At 43.8% G+C, this 24,123-nt stretch overlaps 1 protein-coding gene across 4 annotated transcripts in view; it reads left to right on the top strand.

The window, feature by feature from the left end:
• The window catches only part of MPP4 (MAGUK p55 scaffold protein 4), a 72,340-nt gene that overhangs the window by 2,956 nt on the left and 45,261 nt on the right, over positions 1-24,123 (top strand). For all 4 annotated transcript variants that reach the window (XM_068245099.1, XM_068245097.1, XM_068245098.1 and 1 more), the window contains exons 2-7: positions 9,169-9,274; positions 15,929-16,050; positions 17,062-17,139; positions 19,220-19,300; positions 19,397-19,528; positions 23,892-23,973. In XM_068245099.1, coding sequence (XP_068101200.1) covers positions 9,193-9,274; positions 15,929-16,050; positions 17,062-17,139; positions 19,220-19,300; positions 19,397-19,528; positions 23,892-23,973 — 577 coding nt within the window. In that variant the 5' untranslated portion in view covers positions 9,169-9,192. The remainder of the gene's footprint in view (positions 1-9,168; positions 9,275-15,928; positions 16,051-17,061; positions 17,140-19,219; positions 19,301-19,396; positions 19,529-23,891; positions 23,974-24,123) is intronic.

The raw sequence follows: 24,123 nt of genomic DNA, 5'->3' as shown, positions 1-24,123 counted from the left end.
GCAGTGAAAGAAAGGTAATGCAATCATTTTAACTTTGCTGTACAAAGACTTATGAACCAATGAGGCAGGAGAATTCTGCATATCTTTTAACCACTTGAGGACCATGGTGTTAAACCCCCCTAGTGACTAGGCTATTTTCTACTTAATTGGCCACTGCAGCTTTAAGGCCAAGCTGCAGGGCCGCACAACACAGCACACAAGTGATCCCCCCCCCTTTTCCCCCCACCAACAGAGCTCTCTGTTGGTGGGGTCTGATCGCCCCCTCGGTCTCTGCTCGGAGACTGAAGGCGGAGCTCCACCCACCAAGCAGGAGATGTGCACGCAGGCTGTGGACAGCAATGGACAGAAAACAAAGAGTTATGGTCAATGGATCATACTCAAAATGGGTGACTGTTAGCAGTGGGGTCCAACAGGGGTCTGTACTGGGTCCAGTGCTCTTCAATGTATTTATTAATGATCTAGTAGATGCAGTAGAAAGCAATGTTGCTACTTTTGCAGATGATACAAAATTGTGCAGATTCGTCAACTCTCAGAAAGATAGTGACATATTGCAACAGGATCTGGATAGGATGGCTATATGGGCACATAAATGGCAGTTGAAATTCAATGTTGAAAAATGTAGAGTCATGCATACCAATGGTCTAGCACCGTACAAAATAAATGGGATACAGTTGGGGACATCAAACTTGGAGAAGGACTTAAGAGTACTCATCGACAACAAGTTAAAGAATCGTATTCAATGCCAAGCTGCTGCAGCTAAAGCTAATAAAACTTTGGGATGCATTAAAAGAGAAATAAAAACTTGAGATGCTAGCATAATATTGCCCCTGTTTAACTCTCTAGTAAGGCCACATCTGGAATAATGAATTCAGTTCTGGGAACCACATTACAGGAAAGATATTGCAGTTTTAGAACAGGTGCAGAGACGAGCAACAAAATTCAGGAGTAAGATTCCGGACAATCGCAACTAAAACGTCTAGACACAGGAACAGCTTTTTTCCTCAGGCGGTAGCCATACTTAATGCTGAACCACGCTAGAGCTGCTAGGACTTGAAAGTAATCAGCACAGGACTGAAAATGAACAATTCTTACCTTACTTACTGCCACTATACTCACATACTGTCCTTGACTTGTAATATACGTTCTGTATGTCCTTGTAATTTTTATTTTTTTAATTTGTTTGTGTTTGCGTTTGTTAAGTAACTGCCAAGACAAATTCCTTGTAGGTGCAAACTTACTTGGCGAAATAAAATTGATTCTGAATTGATACGTGGGACGGAAGGTCTCACTTACCAAGAAAGGTTAGATAAACTGGGTTTATTTAGTCTAGAGAAAAGACGCCTTAGAGGGGATCTAATTGACATCTATAAATACATCAGACGGCAATATAAAAGCTTGGCGGATGAGCTTTTTGTCCCTAAGCCTTCTCAAAGGACTAGACGACATGATCTGCGCATGGAGTAAAAATGTTTTAGCCATTTAATTAGGAAAGGGTTCTATACAGTAAGAGTGGTTAAGATGTGGAATGCATTGCCACAGGAAGTCGTTATGGCAAACTCTATACCTGCCTTTAACCACTTCCCGACCGCCCACTACACAGGGGCGGCGGGGAAGTGGAGCCCTGCAGGACGGCCTCACCCACAGAGGCGGCGGTCCATTTAAGGGCATGGGCGGAGCGATCGCGTCATCCGTGACGCGATCCTCCGCCGGCGCCTGTCACCGCTCGCTCGCCGCAACATCCCGCCGGCTATACGGAAGCGCCGGCGGGATGTTAACCCCGCGATCGCCGCATACAAAGTGTATAATACACTTTGTAATGTTTACAAAGTGTATTATACAGGCTGCCTCCTGCCCTGGTGGTCCCAGTGTCCGAGGGACCACCAGGGCAGGCTGCAGCCACCCTAGTCTGCACCCAAGCACACTGATTTCTCCCCCCCCTGCCCCAGATCGCCCACAGCACCCATCAGACCCCCCCCTGCCCACCCCCCAGACCCCTGTTTGCACCCAATCACCCCCCTAATCACCCATCAATCACTCCCTGTCACTATCTGTCAACGCTATTTTTTTTTTATCCCCCCCCCCTGCTCCCTGCCCCCTCCTGATCACCCCCCACCCCTCAGATTCTCCCCAGACCACCCCCCCCCTGTTTACTGTATGCATCTATCCCCCTGATCACCTGTCAATCACCTGTCAATCACCCGTCAATCACCCATCAATCACCCGTCAATCACCCCCTGTCACTGCCACCCATCAATCAGCCCCTAACCTGCCCCTTGCGGGCAATCTGATCACCCCCCCCACACCAATAGATCGCCCACAGATCCGACATCAGATCACCTCCCAAATCCATTGTTTACATCTATTCTCTCCTCTAAACACCCACTAATTACCCATCAATCACCCATCAATCACCCCCTATCACCACTTGTCACTTTTACCTATCAGATCAGACCCTAATCTGCCCCTTGCGGGCACCCAATCACCCGCCCACACGCTCAGATTGCCCTCTGACCCCCCCTTATCAATTCACCAGTGCATTAATTACATCTGTTCTTCCCTGTAATAACCCACTGATCACCTGTCAATCACCTGTCAATCACCTATCACCCATCAATCACCCCCTGTCACCCCCTGTCACTGCCACCCATCAATCAGCCCCTAACCTGCCCCTTGCGGGCAATCTGATCACCCACCCACACCATTAGATCGCCCGCAAACCCGCCGTCAGATTACCTCCCAAATGTATCGTTTACATCTGTTATCTTCTCTAAACACCCACTAATTACCCATCAATCACCCCCTATCACCACCTGTCACTGTTACCTATCAGATCAGACCCTAATCTGCCCCTTGCGGGCACCCAATCACCCGCCCACACGCTCAGATTGCCCTCAGACCCCCCCCCCCCCCCTTATCAATTCGCCAGTGCATTAATTACATCTGTCCTTCCCTGTAATAACCCACTGATCACCTGTCAATCACCTGCCAATCACCTATCACCCATCAATCACCCCCTGTCACTGCCACCCAACAATCAGCCCCTAACCTGCCCCTTGCGGGCAATCTGATCACCCACCCACACCAATAGATCGCCCGCAGATCCGACATCAGATCACCACCCAAGCGCAGTGTTTCCATCTATTCTCTCCTCTAAACACCCACTAATTACCCATCAATCACCCATCAATCACTCCCTATCACCACCTGTCACTGTTACCTATCAGATCAGACCCTAATCTGCCCCTTGCGGGCACCCAATCGACCGCCTACACGCTCAGATTGCCCTCAGACCCCCCCTTATCAATTCGCCAGTGCAATATTTACATCTGTTCTCCCCTGTAATAACCCACTGATTACCTGTCAATCACCTATCAATCACCCATCAATCACCCCCTGTCACTGCCACCCATCAATCACCCCCTGTCACTGCCACCCATCAATCACCCGCTGTCACTGCCACCCATCAATCAGCCCCTAACCTGCCCCTTGCGGGCAAACTGATCACCCACCCACACCAATAGATCGCCCGCAGATCCGACATCAGATCACCACCCAAGCGCAGTGTTTCCATCTATTCTCTACCCTAAACACCCACTAATTACCCATCAATCACCCCCTGTCACTGCTACCTATCAGATTAGACCCCTATCTGCCCCTAGGGCACTCAATCACCCGCCCACACCCTCAGAATGCCCTCAGACCCCAGCCCTGATCACCTCGCCAGTGCATTGCTTGCATCCATTCCCCCCTCTAATCACACCTTGAGACACCCATCAATCACCTCCTGTCACCCCCTAGCACACCTACCCATCAGATCAGGCCCCAATTTGCCCCGTGTGGGCTCCTGATCACTCGGCCAAACCCTCAGACCCCCTTCCGATCACCTCCCCAGTGCATGGATTGCATCTATTTTCCCCTCTAACCACCCCCTGAGACACCCATAAATCACCTCCTGTCACCCCCCTAGCACTCCTATCCATCAGATCAGGCCCAATACAACCTGTCATCTAAAAGGCCACCCTGCTTATGACCGGTTCCACAAAATTCGCCCCCTCATAGACCACCTGTCATCAAAATTTGCAGATGCTTATACCCCTGAACAGTCATTTTGAGACATTTGGTTTCCAGACTACTCACGGTTTTGGGCCTGTAAAATGCCAGGGCGGTATAGGAACCCCACAAGTGACCCCATTTTAGAAAAAAAAGACACCCCAAGGTATTATGTTAGGTGTATGACGAGTTCATAGAAGATTTTATTTTTTGTCAAAAGTTAGCGGAAATTAATTTTTATTGGTTTTTTTTCACAAAGTGTCATTTTTCACTAACTTGTGACAAAAAATAAAATCTTCTATGAACTCGCCATACACCTAACGGAATACCTTGGGGTGTCTTCTTTCTAAAATGGGGTCACTTGTGGGGTTCCTATACTGCCCTGGCATTTTAGGGGCCCTAAACCGCGAGGAGTAGTCTAGAAAACAAATGCTTCAAAATGACCTGTGAATAGGACGTTGGGCCCCTTAGCGCACCTAGGCTGCAAAAAAGTGTCACACATGTGGTACCGCCGTACTCAGGAAAAGTAGTATAATGTGTTTTGGGGTGTATTTTTACACATACCCATGCTGGGTGGGAGAAATTTCTATGTAAATGGACAATTGTGTGTAAAAAAATCAAACAATTGTCATTTACAGAGATATTTCTCCCACTTAGCATGGGTATGTGTAAAAATACACCCCAAAACGCATTATACTACTTCTCCTGAGTACAGCGGTACCACATGTGTGGCACTTTTTTACACCCTAAGTACGCTAAGGGGCCCAAAGTCCAATGAGTACCTTTAGGATTTCACAGGTCATTTTGCGACATTTGGTTTCAAGACTACTCCTCACGGTTTAGGGCCCCTAAAATGCCAGGGCAGTATAGGAACCCCACAAATGACCCCATTCTAGAAAGAAGACACCCAAAGGTATTCCGTACGGAGTATGGTGAGTTCATAGAAGATTTTATTTTTTGTCACAAGTTACCGGAAAATGACACTTTGTGAAAAAAAACTATTAAAATCAATTTCCGCTAACTTGTGACAAAAAAATAAAAACTTCCATGAACTCACCATACTCCTAACGGAATACCTTGGGGTGTCTTCTTTCTAAAATGGGGTCATTAGTGGGGTTCCTATACTGCCCTGGCATTTTAGGGGCCCTAAACCGTGAGGAGTAGTCTTGAAACAAAAATGACCTGTGAAATCCTAAAGGTACTCATTGGACTTTGGGCCCCTTAGTGCAGTTAGGGTGCAAAAAAGTGCCACACATGTGGTATCGCCGTACTCGGGAGAAGTAGTACAATGTGTTTTGGGGTGTATTTTTACACATACCCATGCTGGGTGGGAGAAATACCTCTGTAAATGACAATCTTTTGATTTTTTTACACACAATTGTCCATTTACAGAGGTATTTCTCCCACCCAGCATGGGTATGTGTAAAAATACACCCCAAAACACATTGTACTACTTCTCCCGAGTATGGCGATACCACATGTGTGGCACTTTTTTGCACCCTAACTGCGCTAAAGGGCCCAAAGTCCAATGAGTACCTTTAGGATTTCACAGGTCATTTTGAGAAATTTCGTTTCAAGACTACTCCTCACGGTTTAGGGCCCCTAAAATGCCAGGGCAGTATAGGAACCCCACAAATGACCCCATTTTAGAAAGAAGACACCCCAAGGTATTCCGTTAGGAGTATGGTGAGTTCATAGAAGATTTTATTTTTTGTCAAAAGTTAGCGGAAATTGATTTTAATTGTGTTTTTTCACAAAGTGTCATTTTCCGCTAACTTGTGACAAAAAATAAAATCTTCTATGAACTCGCCATACTACTAACGGAATACCTTGGGGTGTCTTCTTTCTAAAATGGGGTCATTTGTGGGGTTCCTATACTGCCCTGGCATTTTAGGGGCCCTAAACCGTGAGGAGTAGTCTTGAAACGAAATTTCTCAAAATGACCTGTGAAATCCTAAAGGTACTCATTGGACTTTGGGCCCTTTAGCGCAGTTAGGGTGCAAAAAAGTGCCACACATGTGGTATCGCCGTACTCAGGAGAAGTAGTATAATGTGTTTTGTGGTGTATTTTTACACATACCCATGCTGAGTGGGAGAAATATCTCTGTAAATGGACAATTGTGTGTAAAAAAAATTAACAAATTGTCATTTACAGAGATATTTCTCCCACCCAGCATGGGTATGTGTAAAAATACACCCCAAAACACATTATACTACTTCTCCTGAGTACGGCAATACCACATGTGTGGCACTTTTTTGCAGCCTAACTGCGCTAAGGGGTCCAAAGTCCAATAAGCACCTTTAGGCTTTACAGGGGTGCTTACAATTTAGCACCCCCCAAAATGTCAGGACAGTAAACACACCCCACAAATGATCCCATTTTGGAAAGTAGACCCTTCAAGGTATTCAGAGAGGGGCATGGTGAGTCCGTGGCAGATTTCATTTTTTTTTTTCGCAAGTTAGAAGAAATGGAAACTTTTTTTTTTTTTCTCACAAAGTGTCATTTTCCGCTTACTTGTGACAAAAAATAATATCTTCTATGAACTCACTATGCCTCTCAGTGAATACTTTGGGATGTCTTCTTTCCAAAATGGGGTCATTTGGGGGGTATTTATACTATCCTGGAATTCTAGCCCCTCATGAAACATGACAGGGGGTCAGAAAAGTCAGAGATGCTTGAAAATGGGAAAATTCACTTTTGGCACCATAGTTTGTAAACGCTATAACTTTTACCCAAACCAATAAATATACACTGAATGGGGTTTTTTTTTATCAAAAACATGTTTGTCCACATTTTTCGCGCTGCATGTATACAGAAATTTTACTTTATTTGAAAAATGTCAGCACAGAAAGTTAAAAAAATCATTTTTTTGCCAAAATTCATGTCTTTTTTGATGAATATAATAAAAAGTAAAAATCGCAGGAGCAATCAAATAGCATCAAAAGAAAGCTTTATTAGTGACAAGAAAAGGAGCCAAAATTCATTTAGGTGGTAGGTTGTATGAGCGAGCAATAAACCGTGAAAGCTGCAGTGGTCTGAATGGAAAAAAAGTGGCCGGTCCTTAAGGGGTAGAAAGCCCTAGGTCCTCAAGTGGTTAAAGGGGGCATAGATGCTTTCCTTGCGTTGAAAGGACATCCATGGCTACAATTACTAGGTAATGCCCAGTGATGTTGATTCAGTGATTTTATCTGATTGCCATCTGGATTCGGGATGGAATTTTTTCCCTTTTGGGGCTAATTGGACCATGCCTTTTGGGGTTTTTCGCCTTCCTCTGGATCAACAGGGATATGTGAGGGAGCAGGATGGTGTTGTACTTTGCTCTCTGGTTGAACTTGATGGACGTATGTCTTTTTTCAACCCAAATAACTATGTAACTATGTAACAAGGTAAGACTGTTCTTTATTATACCAGCCTATTTTGCTGATACATCAGTGGGGAGCCTACTCCCTCCTAGTATACAGTACATTCTGGAGGAAGCACTAATGTCAAAGCACACTATCCCTAATTCCATTAACCTCCTGAGCGGTATGGACGAGCTCAGCTCGTCCATCACCGCCGGAGGCTGCCGCTCAGGCCCTGCTGGGCCGATTTTCTTCAAATAAAAAGCAGCACACGCAGCCGGCACTTTGCCAGCCGCGTGTGCTGCCTGATCGCCGCCGCTCTGCGGCGATCCGCCGCGAGCAGCGGCGAAAGAGGGTCCCCCCAGCCGCCCGAGCCCTGCGCAGCCGGACCAATCAGTTCCGGCCAGCGCTAAGGGCTGGATCGGAGGCGGCTGACGTCAGGACGTCGGCTGACATCCATGACGTCACTCCGCTCGTCGCCATGGCGACGAGGAAAGCCAAACAAGTAAGGCTGCTCATTGCGGCCTTCCTTGTTTATTCTGGGCGCCGGAGGCGATCGGAAGAACGCCTCCGGAGCGCCCTCTAGTGGGCTTTCATGCAGCCAACTTTCAGTTGGCTGCATGAAATAGTTTTTTTTTAATTAAAAAAAAACCCTCCCGCAGCCTCCCTGGCGATCTCAATAGAACACCGGGGAGGTTAAAAAAAACAAACCCTAAAATTAGATGAATATGTGAGCTGCCATTGGTGACTTGCTCTTCATATACACACTAGCTAACGTTCAGCTGAGATGGTTGTTCGGTGCTGTCATAGTCGAGAATTTAGCATGTGTACAGCAGTCCCCCAACCTCATGTAGCAATCCATCTCACCATGGCCCATATGCAATTCATTTTTTCTCCTAAGTTTTCTCCCAGGTCATAATTTTAAACTTATTAATAAAATGCCTTGTAAGTCACCAGAAAGCAAGAAAATACTCAAAATAATTTTAATAGTACTTTTTTCACCTTTTTTTTTTTTTTTGGTACTTTATTAGTTAAAACGTGCTGGAAAGTTATTTTAAATAGAAGGTGAAAAATTAATTCCTAGGAGAAAACTCAGGTGAAAAAGTGAATTGCATATGGGCCCATGTCTCTAAACAACAAGCGCTGAATGTATCCCTTGTGCTGAAATGTATCTGGCCACCGGAAGCTGCTCACTCGTGCAGTGCCCTGACACCACAAATTCCCAATGCACAGCACATACTCATCGGCTGTAGCCCAGCAGCATGTCTGTGCAGTGGTTGTTCCCTATAATGTCACTAATATTTCAGTAGTGATTGTTAAAGCAGGATTTAAATCTTTGAGTGATGAATAAAAAAAACGTGGCACCCTCACAATCAACCTGTAACATGTTTTCCTGTGTCCAAAGCCTGGCACCATGGTAAATACTTTTCTTTATATTCATCCTGGGTGAGCATCCCATACTGAGCTCACTTCTGCATGAAAAATGTAATCACTCTAAAATCGCACTAAAATCTCTGATATCGCAACAAAATCTCTACAAAAATCTCAACTGCTTCAAAATTGCGATCACAGAAAAAAATACTTCCTCTTTCTCGGCTCAGCAAATAAAGGTATGCAGGTTCAAACAGACACATTCTCTTGGCTGTGCAATCATTATTTATTGGGTGGGGAGGGGGCAATCATTTATAGATTTTAATCAATGTAGAATTCATTTTTTTATTATTTGAAAAGAAGCATTAAAGAAGCATTATGTTTTTCTTTTATCATACATTTTAGTAACAGTTGTACTGACTGGTTTGGATGGTTCATCCACAAAAACCTGGTGAAGCATTCAGGATGAGGGAGACCATGGAAATGAACCCTGGCTGCCTTCAGGAGAACGGTAAGTTTTCTATGTAAGAAGCCATGATGGAGGGGAAAACAACAGGCAGGTCACTGTACAGTAAGTCCAGGGGAGCAGATTCTGGAAATACAATGTAAATTGCTATCTAATGGTGACCTGTTTAATAGAAATGGAACTGAAGTTGCACTAAAGACAACTGATCAACTAGCATCAAACTGATCCAAGCCTGAACAAGTTAAACTTAAAGGGAACCCAATATGAGAAACATGAAGGCTGACATATTAATGTCCTTTTAAACAATTAACAATTCCTGACTGTCCTACTGATCAACAACCTCTAATACTGTTAGCTATAGACCCGGAACAAGCATGCATGTAAGATTTCTGACAAAAATCTGACAAAATTAGCTGCATGCTTGTTTGAGGCGTGTGATTCAGACACTGCTGATGCTAGAAAAGATCAGCAGGACTGCCAGGCAACTGGTATTGTTTAACCTCCCTGGTGTTCTGGACGAGCTATGCTTGTCCAGAGACGCCGGAGGTCACCGCTCAGGCCCCGCTGGGCCGATTTGAACAATTTTTTTTAACCACGCAGCAAGCACTTTGCTTGCTGCGTGCCTTACCTGATCGCCGCCGATCCGCCGCGATACAGGGCCTCCCTAGCCGAGACCCCGTGCGCTGCCTGGCCAATCAGTGCAAGGCAGCACTGAGGGGTGGATCGGGTCTCCCTGTGACGTCGCAACGTTCGTCGCCATGGCGACGGGGGAAGCCCTCAAGGAAATCCAGTTCAGAACGGGATTTCCGGACGGGCCATTGCGCCGGCGGCGATCGGAGGGTAGGGAGGGGGAAATCATGTACAGTGGGTTGCAAAAGTATTTGGCCCCCTTGAAGTTTTCCACATTTTGTCACATTACTGCCACAAACATGCATAAATGTTATTGGAATTCCACGTGAAAGACCAATACAAAGTGGTGTACATGTGAAAAGTGGATCGAAAATCATACATCATTTCAAACATTTTTTACAAATAATTAACTGCAAAGTGGGGTGTGCGTAATTATTCGGCCCCCTGAGTCAATACTTTGTAGAACCACCTTTTGCTGCAATTACAGCTGCCAGTCTTTTAGGGTATTTCTCTACCAGCTTTGCACATCTAGAGACTGAAATCCTTGCCCATTCTTCTTTGCAAAACAGCTCCAGCTCAGTCAGATTAGATGGACAGCGTTTGTGAACAGCAGTTTTCAGATCTTGCCACAGATTCTCGATTGGATTTAGATCTGGACTTTGGGCCATTCTAACACATAGATATGTTTTGTTTTAAAGTAACCATTCCATTGTTGCCCTGGCTTTATGTTTAGGGTCATTGTCCTGCTGGAAGGTGAACATCCGCCCCAGTCTCAAGTCTTTTGCAGTCTCCAAGAGGTTTTCTTCCAAGTTTGCCCTGTATTTGGCTCCATCCATCTTCCCATCAACTCTGACCAGCTTCCCTGTCCCTGCTGAAGAAGATATGCACCCCTGAGCATGATGCTGCCACCACCATATTTGACAGTGGGGATGGTGTGTTCAAAGTGATGTGCAGTGTTAGTTTTCCGCCACACATAGCGTTTTGCATTTTGGCCAAAAAGTTCAATTTTGGTCTCATCTGACAAGAGCACCTTCTTCCACATGGTTGCTGTGTCCCCCACATGGCTTGTGGCAAACTGCAAACGGGACTTCTTATGCTTTCTGTTAACAATGCCTTTCTTCTTGCCACTCTTCCATAAAGGCCAACTTTGTTCAGTGCATGACTAATAGTTGTCCTATGGACAGAGTCTCCCACCTGAGCTGTAGATCTTTGCAGCTCGTCCAGAGTCACCATGGGCCTCTTGACTGCATTTCTGATCAGCGCTCTCTTTGTTCGGCCTGTGAGTTTAGGTGGATGGCCTTGTCTTGGTAGGTTTACAGTTGTGCCATACTCCTTCCATTTCTGAATGATCGCTTGAACAGTGCTCCGTGGGATGTTCAAGGCTTTGGAAATCTTTTTGTAGCCTAAGCCTGCTTTAAATTTCTCAATAACTTTATCCCTGACCTGTCTGGTGTGTACTTTGGACTTAACGGTGTTGTTGCTCCCAATATTCTCTTAGACAACCTCTGAGGCCGTCACAGAGCAGCTGTATTTGTACTGACATTAGATTACACACAGGTGCACTATATTTAGTCATTAGCACTCATCGGGCAATGTCTATGGGCAACTGACTGCGCTCAGATCAAAGGGGGCTGAATAATTATGCACACACCACTTTGCAGTTATTTATTTGTAAAAAAAAATTTGGAATCATGTATGATTTTCGTTCCACTTCTTATGTGTACACCACTTTGTGTTGGTCTTTCATTGGGAATTCCAATAAAATTGATTCATGTTTGTGGCAGTAATATGACAAAATGTGGAAAACTTCAAGGGGGCCGAATACTTTTGCAACCCACTGTAGCTAGCGCTAGGCTAGCTACATGAAAAAAAAATGTGCAAAAACCGTGTCGCAGGGCCGCGGGAATCAGAACGCCAGGCAGGTTAAAAGGAAATCAATATAGCAGCCTCCGGACGTTTCTCTCTCACTTTGGGTTCCTTTTAAGTGAATATTGCAATGCTTTATCCTCACAGAGTTAATTTAACCATTCACAGATTCTGTTGATTGTAGTCAGTAACAATGGAAATGTTTGTTTGGAACATGTATCCGTCCATGAGGGAATGTAATTAGAGATGGCCCAAACGGTTCGCCAGCAAACTTGTTCGCGTTCCCGGTGAGCCGTGAACACTTAGCGAGTTCAACCCGCCCCCTATACCACATCATTGGGCTAAACTTTGACCCTCTACATCACAGTCAGCAGACACATGGCAGCCAATCAGGCTGCACTCCCTCCTGGACCCCCACTACCCTATTAAAATGCTGCTTCGTCTGCCATTTTCTTACTCTGTCTGCTGCCTGCTTAGTGAGAAAAGGTAGAGACATTGCTGCAGAGATAGAGAAGCGTTAGTTAGGTCTTGTTAGCTTGCTCCTTGCTGATATTTGTTGCTGAAAAGCATCACAAAAAAGCTCTTTAGAGAGCTAATGGTTTTTGTTTTTTGGTGTGTCTGTGTGCCACTGACACTGCATATACAGCCCAGTCTTTCGCAGCTGGCCCTTGCTAATTGCTATACTGTGCCAGGCCCAGCACAGTCAGTGCATACCTTTCACTGCATCTGTGTGACTCCACACTGTATTATACCAGTCACTGCATACCTTTCACTGCATCTGTGTGACTGCACACTGTATTATACCAGTCACTGTATACCTGGACTACTGGGTGCACAGGCTTGACCTGTGTCCAGAGCTGTCACAATTTGCCATCCAACTTCTGGCTTGCCCTGCCTCAAGCGTCCTGTCAGAAAGGACCTTCATTGCAGCTGGAGGCATTGTCAGTGAGAAGAGAAGTTGCCTAGGTCAAAAAAGTGTTCAGTACCTCGCCTTTATCCAAATGAATGAGGCATGGATCCTAGAGGGCTACTGCCTGCCCGAAGACTAAGTCAGTCCCCACGCAGCATCTCTGCCTACGTGCCTGCTGGCTGCTGCTGCCTGCCCCAAGACTAAGTCAGTACCCACACAGCATCTCTGCCTGCAGGCCGCTTGACTGCCTTCTCCGCCGCCACCACCAACAGGGTCCAGGACTCCAGGTGGATTCCTGAATTTTTAAGGCCGCTAACAAAAAGAATAATAATTTTTCTGGTGTGTGTACATGTCTGCCTAATTTTTCTAGCTGCATGGCGGCTGCAACAACAAAACAAAAGGCATGTACATGTGTCAATTCCCCTTCGTGATCGGTACCTTAACTAGAGTTGGGCCGAACGGTTCGCCTGCGAACGGTTCCATGCGAACTTTCGTGGTTCGCGTCCCGCAGGCGAACCTTTGCGGAAGTTCGGTTCGCCCCATAATGCACATGGAGGGTCAACTTTGACCCTCTACATCACAGTCAGCAGGCCCAGTGTAGCCAATTAGGCTACACAAGCCCCTGGAGCCCCACCCCCCCTTATATAAGGCAGGCAGCGGCGGCCATTACGGTCACTCGTGTGCTGCCTGCGTTAGTGAGAGTAGGGCGAGCTGCTGCAGACTGTCTCTCAGGGAAAGATTAGTTAGGCTTAACTTGTTCCTGTCTGGCTGCATACCTGTTCTGTGAACCCACCACTGCATACCTGTGCTGTGAACCCACCACTGCATACCTGTGCTGTGAACCCACCACTGCATACCTGTGCTGTGAACCCACCACTGCATACCTGTGCTGTGAACCCACCACTGCATACCTGTGCTGTGAACCCACCACTGCATACCTGTGCTGTGAACCCACCACTGCATACCTGTTCAGTGAACCTGCCACTGCATACCTGTTCTGTTCAGTGGACCCGCCGCTGTATACCTGTTCATTGAACCCACCACTGCATACCTGTGTTGTGAACCCACCACTGCATACCTGTTCTGTGAACCCACCACTGCATACCTGTTCAGTGAACCCGCCACTGCATACCTGTTCTGTTCAGTGGACCCGCAACTGTATACCTGTTCAGTGAACCCGCCACTGCATACCTGTTCTGTTCAGTGGACCCGCCACTGCATACCTGTTGTGTTCAGTGAACCTGCCACTGCATACCTGTTCTGTGAACCCGCCACTGTATACCTGTTCTGTTTAGTGAACCCGCCACTGTATACCTGTTCTGTTTAGTGAACCCGCCACTGCATACCTGTTCTGTTCAGTGGACCCGCCACTGCATATCTGTTCTGTGAACTCGCCACTGTATACCTGTTGTGTTTAGTGAACCCGCCACTGTATACCTGTTCTGTTTAGTGAACCCGCCACTGTATACCTGTTCTGTTTAGTGAACCCGCCACTGCATACCTGTTCTGTTCAGTGGACCCGCCACTGTATACCTGTTCAGTGAACCCGCCACTGCATACCTGTTGTGTTCAGTGAACCTGCCACTGCATACCTGTTCTGTGAACCCGCCACTGTATACCTGTTCTGTTTAGTGAACCCGCCACTGTATACCTGTTCTGTTTAGTGAACCCGCCACTGCATACCTGTTGTGTTCAGTGAACCTGCCACTGCATACCTGTTCTGTGAACCCGCCACTGTATACCTGTTCTGTTTAGTGAACCCGCCACTGTATACCTGTTCTGTTTAGTGAACCCGCCACTGTATACCTGTTCTGTTTAGTGAACCCGCCACTGCATACCTGTTCTGTTCAGTGGACCCGCCACTGTATACCTGTTCAGTCCAGCTCAGCTGTTTGCGGTGCGTTACACAGTGAGTTTGGTCTGTCAGTGTGTAGCAGTACACTACTTACACTAGCTGCTGATCCATGTCTACACACGCAAGATGTTTTCAAGCACTTTATGCCTCCAATTTAGGAATGCAATGTGATTTCTGCCCTTTAGAAATTATAACCTTGCTCTGCGTCAAATCTGTAATTTTCCCAGGGACTTTTGGCGTGTATCCCACTCCGCCATGCCCCCCTCCAGACGTTGGACCCCTTGAAACATCTTTTCCATTACTTTTGTGGCCAGAAACAGTGTTTGTAGTTTTTCCAAGTTCGCCTGCCCTTTGAAGTCTATTGCGGTTCGCCGAGTTCGCCGGTTCGCAAACTTTTGCGGAAGTTCAAGTTCATGTTCGCGGTTCGTGAACCCAAAATCTGATGTTCGAGCCATCTCTAATTGTAATGTGTTTTTAGTGAGTTTCAGAGTGTCAGAGAAATAATTATGAATGTAGAACTTGTGTGTCCATTTTAACCTGTTAACACATCAGTAATAATCAGTCTTCTAGCTTTGCCAGCTATGTTGAAAACCAGCAAGAAGACATTGGTGTTGAATAGCTATTCAGAGCAAAGGCAGTTGATTTAGTAGATTTTGCTAGCCAGTTAATCAGCTTATAGACCTGACAAAAGTCAGAAGGCTAAGATAAAACGTCATTCATCTTAAATGTAACTAGACTGCATAACCTGTAGTTACAATACATAGCCATTTTAATGACACTGCACTAAATGTATTTAGGTTAGAATGTGTCGAGTTATTGATTCCGTGGAAATGAAAGTATACTTAGCTAGTAATCCAGATTTAAACCAGTAATTAACACTTAATTAAAAATAAAAAAATGTTATATGTAAACTTACCATGTATTGTATATGGACAGACCTACATTGTACCTGAATTCTGGATTTCTTGTATTGTATGAAACATGATTTGCTGCATGTCTCCAAAGTGTCTGTGAAGTCCCATTCCTCAGATGTTCCCACTTCCTCCATAGTAGCAAGTATGTCTATAGACAGGAAGTGGGAATATATGAAAAATGGGACTTCACAGAGACAAAGTAAAGGTATGTCTCTAAACAAATGTCAAAAGAGAACAAACAAATGCATTGAATGAAAAACAGACATGCAGACAACGTTCAGGTACTTTTGAAAGAGAAATGATAGCGATTTACAGGTATTTTATTTATTATGACAAGTATTAATTTACCATTTTTACTTTAATTAATTTAGATTCAGCTAAAACTCAGCCTAAAGCTTGGGGACTTGATTTTATATTTTCCACATACTGTATTTTATAAAAATATGGAAATAATTCAAATACCATAGTTGTGTATAATTTTATAGTGGCTAGCATGCACTGATCACTTGTATTCTTTTTACAAGGACTGTCACAAATCCTCACATTGGTGCTTGAAGAACTGGGCCTGTTCTACCACAAAGATGTTAATGGAATTGGGGTGCTGTACAGTTTGCTTCAGGCTCCGTGGCTGCAGTCTCTGCTAAAGGTATAAATGTATCATTCAAAAAATAACATTTTTGGCAGCTTTCTCTTTGCATAAGTAGCCTGAATACATCTATTTCAGATATTATCTGTGATTGGTGGGAACCTTTGAAATCACTTGTTTTATTTAAATTTGGCAAACTCAACTTTGGTTAATGTTATATGTGTAAGACAACAAGGAAAAGCATTTAATTATTTATAAGTACGGTAAGTCCAAAGTGGGAATTACAACATATAAATAGGTAAATGTCTTACAGTCAAGGAGTCACCAGCTCTTCCAGCGACAACACACCTTGGTCCGCCTCTATATGGGACGTTGTTATAGTTTTGACATTGATTGCTGTTATTGATCTGACAGGGCCTTTTGAGAAGGCACGAAGGAGGCTACTCTCATCATTTGCCAGATTTGTCCATGATATACTGACAGATATGATTGTGTGTTTTTTTAACCAGTTGTCACAGACACAGTACTGTAACTCTTCTTGCCTCTGAATAAGCGGCCCATATAAATCTGAGAAGCATGCAGGCTGCTGATTTGTATATATATTTTGTGATAAACCTGATTTTTCAATATTTAAAGAATTTTTATCTGCCTGGATATTTATAAAGTTGTATAAAAGTTGCATTTTATATAAACTGTTACAGGCTGTGAAACCCTTGTTCTTCTCTATGCTCTTGCTATTATCTTCAAAGCTACCAGTAACAGTATTCCAAACAATATTTGATCAGATTTCTGTTGCAGTCTATTCAATATTAAGCAGTAAAATGATCAGTTTTCTCCAAATGATTTTGAAGTTGGGAAATAGATCAATTATATCTAATAGTATATGGTGGACTTTAGGCGGGAAACTGCTGTTGTTCAAAACAACATGGAAATCCTGTGGTGCTATCTGATTGCTCACATTTGCATTTACCTGTGTGATTGTTCTGTACATACGGTTTTTCTATCCTGTTTTTGTGAACTTGTTTATCACTGTGTATTTCCCATACTGATATTTTATCAGCCTTATCTCAGGTACATGACTGCCTGCATCAGTACATAAGGAAGAGACCTATGCCTGTAGTACCAAAGGCTCGCTGTCTATCCAGTGAGGTGAGTCAAACATTTTAAATATACAGGATCTTCTAAAAACAAATTAACATATTGTGATAAAGTTCATTCTTTTCTGCAATGTACTGATAAACATTAGACTTTCATATATTTTAGATTCATTACACACAACTGAAGTAGTTCAAGCCTTTTATTGTTTTTCTTATTGATGATCTTGGCATACAGCTCATGAAAACCCAAATTTCCTATCTCAAAAAATTTGCATATTTCATCCGACCAATAAAAGAAAAGTGTTTTTAAAACAAAAAAAGTCAACCTTCAAATAATTATGTTCAGTTATGCACTCAAAACTTGGTCGGGAATCCTTTTGCAGAAATGACTGCTTCAATGCGGCGTGGCATGGAGGCATTCAGCCTGTGGCACTGCTCAGGTGTTATGGAGGCCCAGGATGCTTCGATAGCGGCCTTAAGCTCATCCAGAGTGTTGGGTCTTGCGTCTGTCAACTTTCTCTTCACAATATCCCACAGATTCTCTATGGGGTTCAGGTCAGGAGAGTTGGCAGGCCAATTGAGCACAGTAATACCATGGTCAGTAAACCATTTACCAGTGGTTTTGGCACTGTGAGCAGGTGCCAGGTCGTGCTGAAAAATGAAATCGTCATCTCCATAAAGCTTTTGGGGTTTTCATGAGCTGTATGCCGAAATCATCAATAAGAAAAACAATAAAAGGCTTGAACTACTTCAGTTGTGTGTAATGAATCTAAAATATATGAAAGTCTAATGTTTATCAGTACATTACAGAAAATAATGAACTTTATCACAATATGCTATTTTTTTGAGAAGATCCTGTATATTCTCCTGTCCTAAACTAGCATTTTTAATAATTAAAATGATAAATAAAAATTGTTCCTAATGTCTGCCACATCTTCTGACTAGATCTCTTTGGAGAATCTTAAGGTGCCCATAAATCTCTGATCGACCATGAGACAGATCTCTCTCTGATCGTAATTGATCAAAGAGAGTTCTGTTGTCTACCCATACACTGCAGACCAATTTCTGATAGGTTTCAGCATCAGGAATTGGCCCAGTGCGGCAACGCCTGCCTGCCTGCCCCCCCCCCCCCCCCGATTGTTAAATGTGTTCCAAGCCCCCATCGCTCCCCCCGCTCCTCCTGATGTCTGTGCACTGTAAATTCTCATCTGTCCGCTAGCCTCTGAGAGGAGGCTGTGAGCCCCAACAGCGGACAGGTGATGATTTACAGACCATTGGGGGTGGGGGAACATTTAACACTTGGGAGGACAGCGGGTCGGTTTTTACCATATTGCACGCCATTCCCAACGCGCACCTGATCGAGCACTTGCGACCGAGATTTTCTAGCATATCCGATCAATAGGGATGGTCAGGAAATTTCTGCAAAATACCTATTTCCAAGTGTTTCCTTTTGGAAATGGGTGTACCGCAGTGACATCGGTAACCGGATTTCCATGGAAGAGCCACATTACCGTAACTCTCTATAATCTTTTCCCAACCACAGAACTCGAAAACATTGGACCAATCAGAGAATGCAGATTATTGGTGGGTTTGCGGACCGGGGGGGGGGGGGGGTTAGGGGTTGGCAATTTATGGTGATTAGGGTTAGGCATCGTGGGGGGAGGGGTCAGTCATGGTTAAGCATCGTGGGGTAGTAATTAGGGTAAGGGACCAGTGGGGGAAATGGTTGGGGTTATGCATCGGTGGGTGACAAGTCATGGTTTGGCATGGGGGGGGGGGGGCTTTGGTTAGGGTTAGGCATCAGTGGGGGTCAATTAGGGTTAGTCATTGTTCGAGAGGGGGCTTGTGTGAAAATAGGATTTGTTTTAGCAATAATGAACACACTAATAATCTGGTTGTAACCAGCTGCATACCGAAAAAAGTGCAATACTCTAGTCATACCAGTCTTGATTCACTTCTGTATAAATTGTTTGTAAGGTACATTTAAATCTCTGCGAGGGGACACATGTTTCGCTATAGTTACACCTAAAGATTATATGCATTTTGCTTTATGATAGTTTTTTACAGTTATGAAATATATACTGCATTTTATGGTCCTGCTCATCTATAAAAGGATTTTGCTTTGTTAACAGGTGGTAAATATCTTGCGTGAGATCCCACCTTCTGCAGACTCTCGTGAATTAAAACGCCTCCTGCAAGGTGCACATTTCAAGGCAAGAGATAAAGAAATCCATATACAAAAGCACAACATTAATAATACAGTATAAACCACACCACATGTACTTATACCTTTACCCTTGTTTTCTCAGGCCCTCCTGTCTGTTCATGATACCGTTGCCCAAAAAGATTTTGAGCCCATTCTCCCCCCACTACCAGATAACATACCTGAAAATGAGGAGGCTATGCGGATTGTATGCCTAGTGAAAAATAAGCAAGCATTGGTAAGTAAATACAAAGTATATTTAAACTTCTAGTAAATACTTAAATATTTAAATACTTAAAGAGACTCCGTAACAAAAATTGCATCCTGTTTTTTATCATCCTACAAGTTTCAAAAGCTATTCTAATGTGTTCTGGCTTACTGCAGCACTTTCTGCTATCACAGTCTCTGTAATAAATCAATGTATCTTTCCTCTGTCAGACTTGTCGGCCTGTGTCTGGAAGGCTGCCAAGTTCTTCAGTGTTGTGGTTCTGCTATGAACTCCCCCTTCCAGGCCCCTCTGTGCACACTGCCTGTGTATTATTTTGATTAGGGCAGCTTCTCTCTTCTCTCTTATCTTTTACAAGCTGGATAAATCGTCCTCTGAGCTGGCTGGGCTTTCACATACTGTGGAAATTCAGACAAGGGCAAAGCTGTTTGCAGGAAGAAAAGAGCAGCCTGAAACTTCAGTGCATGAGAGATGCAGGGGGAAAGAAACACACAAATGATCTCTTGAGATTCAAAAGGAAGGGTGTATACAGCCTGCTTGTGTATGGATGTATTTTCTATGTGTGGACATACTGTACATCAACCTACTTCCTGTTTTGGTGGCCATTTTGTTTGTTTATAAACAAACTTTTTAAAACTGTTTTTAACCACTTTTAATGCGGCGGGGAGCGGCGAAATTGTGACAGAGGGTAATAGGAGATGTCCCCTAACGCACTGGTATGTTTACTTTTTTGCGATTTTAACAATACAGATTCTCTTTAAAACTGGGGTGGAGGCACTCAATGCATAAAACATAGGCTAATAAAGCTATTTATTAGCCTATTTATTTACTTATAAGTTATTATCTTATAAACAGAGAGGTAATATCACCTCTCTTGAAGAATTTGGACCAGTCTATTGAAAAATGGTCTTTTATTTGAGCACATAAAATTGACAATGCGTTTCACGGATGGTGAAAAAACAGGTGCCTTAACTGCTATGGCTGTGTAGCAAGCATGAGTGCCTCCATCTGCTTATATCCCAATAGAACTGGGTTTGTCAAACTTTTTAAACTCATCCTAATACTAACTATCCCTGAAAGAAACCCAATTTTTAGAAGTAAAGGCCTCATTTTCTGTAATGCTGAAGACTAGGGACTATTAATCACAAATGATCATATCTGATGCATATTTGTTAAAGTTAGTCATATGACTTAGATATCCATCCACTAAGCTTCTAGGTAGCAGCAATGTGTGAGTTCCCAACAAATCTCATTCTCCAAATCTCCCTATGGTGCTGAAAGATTATTTCTTTGTGGCCAGTACTGCAGGTCAGCAGATTTTTACCATTATGAGACCTAATTTTAGCTGCAGTGCTGGCCACAAAGAGTTATTTTCTCAGCATAGTGCTGGTGGAGGAGGCCAGATGATCTTTGGTTACAGAGAGAGAATGGATGCTGACACTACCAGTTCCTGTTTGACTACTTCTTGTGTGGATGATGTTCAAATAGGGGGAGGAGTGAAAACATCTGTCTCTCTAGCAGTGGTGGCGCCAGGGGGGTGCTTTGGGTGCTGAAGCACCCCCTAAAATTCTCCAAGCACCCCCAAAGCACCCCCCAGCGTGAACAGACTTTCGGCGTCTAATAGATGCCGTGTCAGTTCACTGACAGCAGCAGGACGCAGCTCCGACAGCGGCAGAGCAGGGCTATGGTAAAATGGCATCTGAAGCCCTGCACTGAAGACTTTGAGTCTGCATCGCAGGGCTTCGGGCGCCATTGTCCCGTAGCCCTGCACAGCGCGGGAGTTTCAGACAGTTGCCGGCTGAACTCTCCAGAGGATCATGGGAGCTGCGTGCCGGATGGTGGCCGGGAAGAGGTCTGCAGTGCTGCAGGTGAGTAAATTATTTTTTTTTTAATTTATATTAGCAGCAGGTGTATGTTCTGGCCAGGTCTGTCACATGTTTGCACGTATTTTCTGGTCTAATCTTCCACATGATTGCATGTATTTTCTGGTCAAATCTTCTACATGATTGTACGTATTTTCTGGCCAGGTCTGCCACATGTTTGCACGTATTTTCTGGTCAAATCTTCCACATGATTGCATGTATTTTCTGGTCAAATCTGCTACATGATTGCACGTATTTTCTGGGAAAATCTGCCAACATGATTGCACGTATTTTCTGGGCAAATCTTCCACATGATTGCATGTATTTTCTGGTCAAATCTTCTACATGATTGCACGTATTTTCTGGCCAGGTCTGTCACATGTTTGCACGTATTTTCTGGTCAAATCTTCCACATGATTGCATGTATTTTCTGGTCAAATCTTCTACATGATTGCACGTATTTTCTGGCCAGGTCTGCCACATGTTTGCACGTATTTTCTGGTCAAATCTTCCACATGATTGCATGTATTTTCTGGTCAAATCTGCTACGTGATTGCACGTATTTTCTGGGCAAATCTGCCGACATGATTGCACGTATTTTCTGTGCAAATCTGCCGACATGATTCCACGTATTTTCTGGGCAAATCTGCCGACTTGATTCCACGTATTTTCTGGTCAAATCTGCTACACGATTGCACGTATTTTCTGGTCAAATCTGCTACATGATTGCACGTATTTTCTGGGCAAATCTGCCGACATGATTGCATGTATTTTCTGGGCAAATCTGCCGACATGATTGCATGTATTTTCTAGTCAAATCTCCTGACATGATTGAACGTTTTTTCTGGTCAAATCTGCCACATGATTGAATGTGTTTTTTGGTGAAATCTGCCAACATAATTGAACATGTTTTCTGGTCAAATCTGCCACATGATTGAATGTGTTTTCTGGGCTGATCTGCTCACATTACGTGTATTTTCTTGAGAAAACCTGCACAATTATGTGAATTTTCTGGGGAAAGGGTCACCAAAACTTGGGCCCACTGTCTTTGCGTTGCACTTTTAAAGGGAACCAGAGGTGAGAATAATATTGAGGCTGCCATATTTATCTCCTTTTAAGCAATACCAGTTTCCTGGCTGCCGTGCTGGTCCTCTGCCTCTAATTCTTTCAACCATAGACCCTGAACAAGCATGCAGCAGGTCAGGGGTTTCTGACAATATTGTCAGACCTGACAAGATTAGCTGCATGCTTGTTTCTGGTGTAATTCAGTTCACTACTGCAGCCAAATAGATCAGCAGGGCTGCCAGGCAGCTAGTATTGTTTAAAAGGAAATAAATATGGCAGCCCCCATATCACTCTCACCCTGGGTTCACTTTAAATTACAGTTACCTCCGCCCTCATACGGTCATGGCCACACCCATTTAGTTAAAGCCACACCCATTTTTTTTGCTACAGCTACCCCAGAAATTGGTCCAGCACCTGCATAGCACCCCCCCCCCCCCCAAAAAAAAAATCCTGGAGCTGCCACTGCTCTCTAGTAAAATGTGTGTAATATCAACAGGGAATTAAACTACAAGTTTAACCCAGGTATTTTTAATATATCTATAGTCATGCAATGCGCAAAACACTGTCCATGGATAATTAAATCGGAATATAACCCTGCATTTCAACTTTGCTCTAAAATATTATTTACAGCATATTATATGCAAAAAGCATTTTTTTTTTTTACTAGACCAGCATTGGAAGGGTTAAACACATAGGTTTAAAGTTCCGTGGAGAGATATGCAGAAGTTCAGATAGATACATTCTATTTAGTTGAATGTATCTATTGATAAATGTTACACACTCTTTGGCTGTCCTCCAAGCTCCTTCTCAGTCAGAGAGACGAGTCACATTCAACACTTAAGGCTCATACACACATCAGACTATAGTCTTTGGAAAATGAAAGATCACAGACCAATCTTACCACCCTTCATGTAGTATGAGAGCCATACTCTACACAGTCTTTTCTATGGAGCTGAACTCCACATCAGACAGAAATCTTTGCAAGATGCTGCACACACAGATGCTGTACAGACACAAAAGATCAGTATCTGCAAAAGATCTGTTCCTGCCAAAAATCCATTCCTGCAAATTGCAATGATAGTCTATGAGATCTGCAGATCATCATACACACATGATTTAACTGACATTCATCTGCAGATCAAGCAATCATCTGCAGATCTGAAAATCCATTCTGGTGGATCTGATCTGCAGATGAATGTCAGTTAAATCATGTGTGTATGATGATCTGCTGGCTGCTGTAACGTGGGACTTTAACGTCCCACTGTGAAACCAGCCTTAGAGTTCCCTGTTGCAGCCCATTCACAGTTGTAAAAAGCAGCTAACACCCCCTGTAAGATATGTCTGATTTAATTTTGCAGCCTTGCCTGGATGCATTTGACTGCTGAGCATATTCATGAAATGTATCTCACTTTTGTAAGAAATTCATTTTTCTATGTTTTTTCGTCAAGGGGGCTACAATTAAGCGTCATGAAATTACAGGAGATATTATTGTTGCCAGAGTTATCCATGGTGGCCTTGCAGATAGAAGTGGTAAGAGATAATTTTTCTGCATTGCACATACAGTATGTTTTTCTATTCATATTTTAGCATACGGCCCATCAGTAAAAGCACAAGTAAACACTATAGCGCTGTTGCCTTTGTTTAAAACTTATCGTCATCATGTATATTGCTTAGTTATAA

Source organism: Hyperolius riggenbachi, chromosome 7 (genome assembly GCF_040937935.1).
Source record: "Hyperolius riggenbachi isolate aHypRig1 chromosome 7, aHypRig1.pri, whole genome shotgun sequence".
NCBI classification, from domain to species: Eukaryota; Metazoa; Chordata; class Amphibia; order Anura; family Hyperoliidae; genus Hyperolius; species Hyperolius riggenbachi.
Note: the sequence above shows the minus strand (reverse complement) of the source record. Positions and strands in the feature narration are given on the sequence as shown.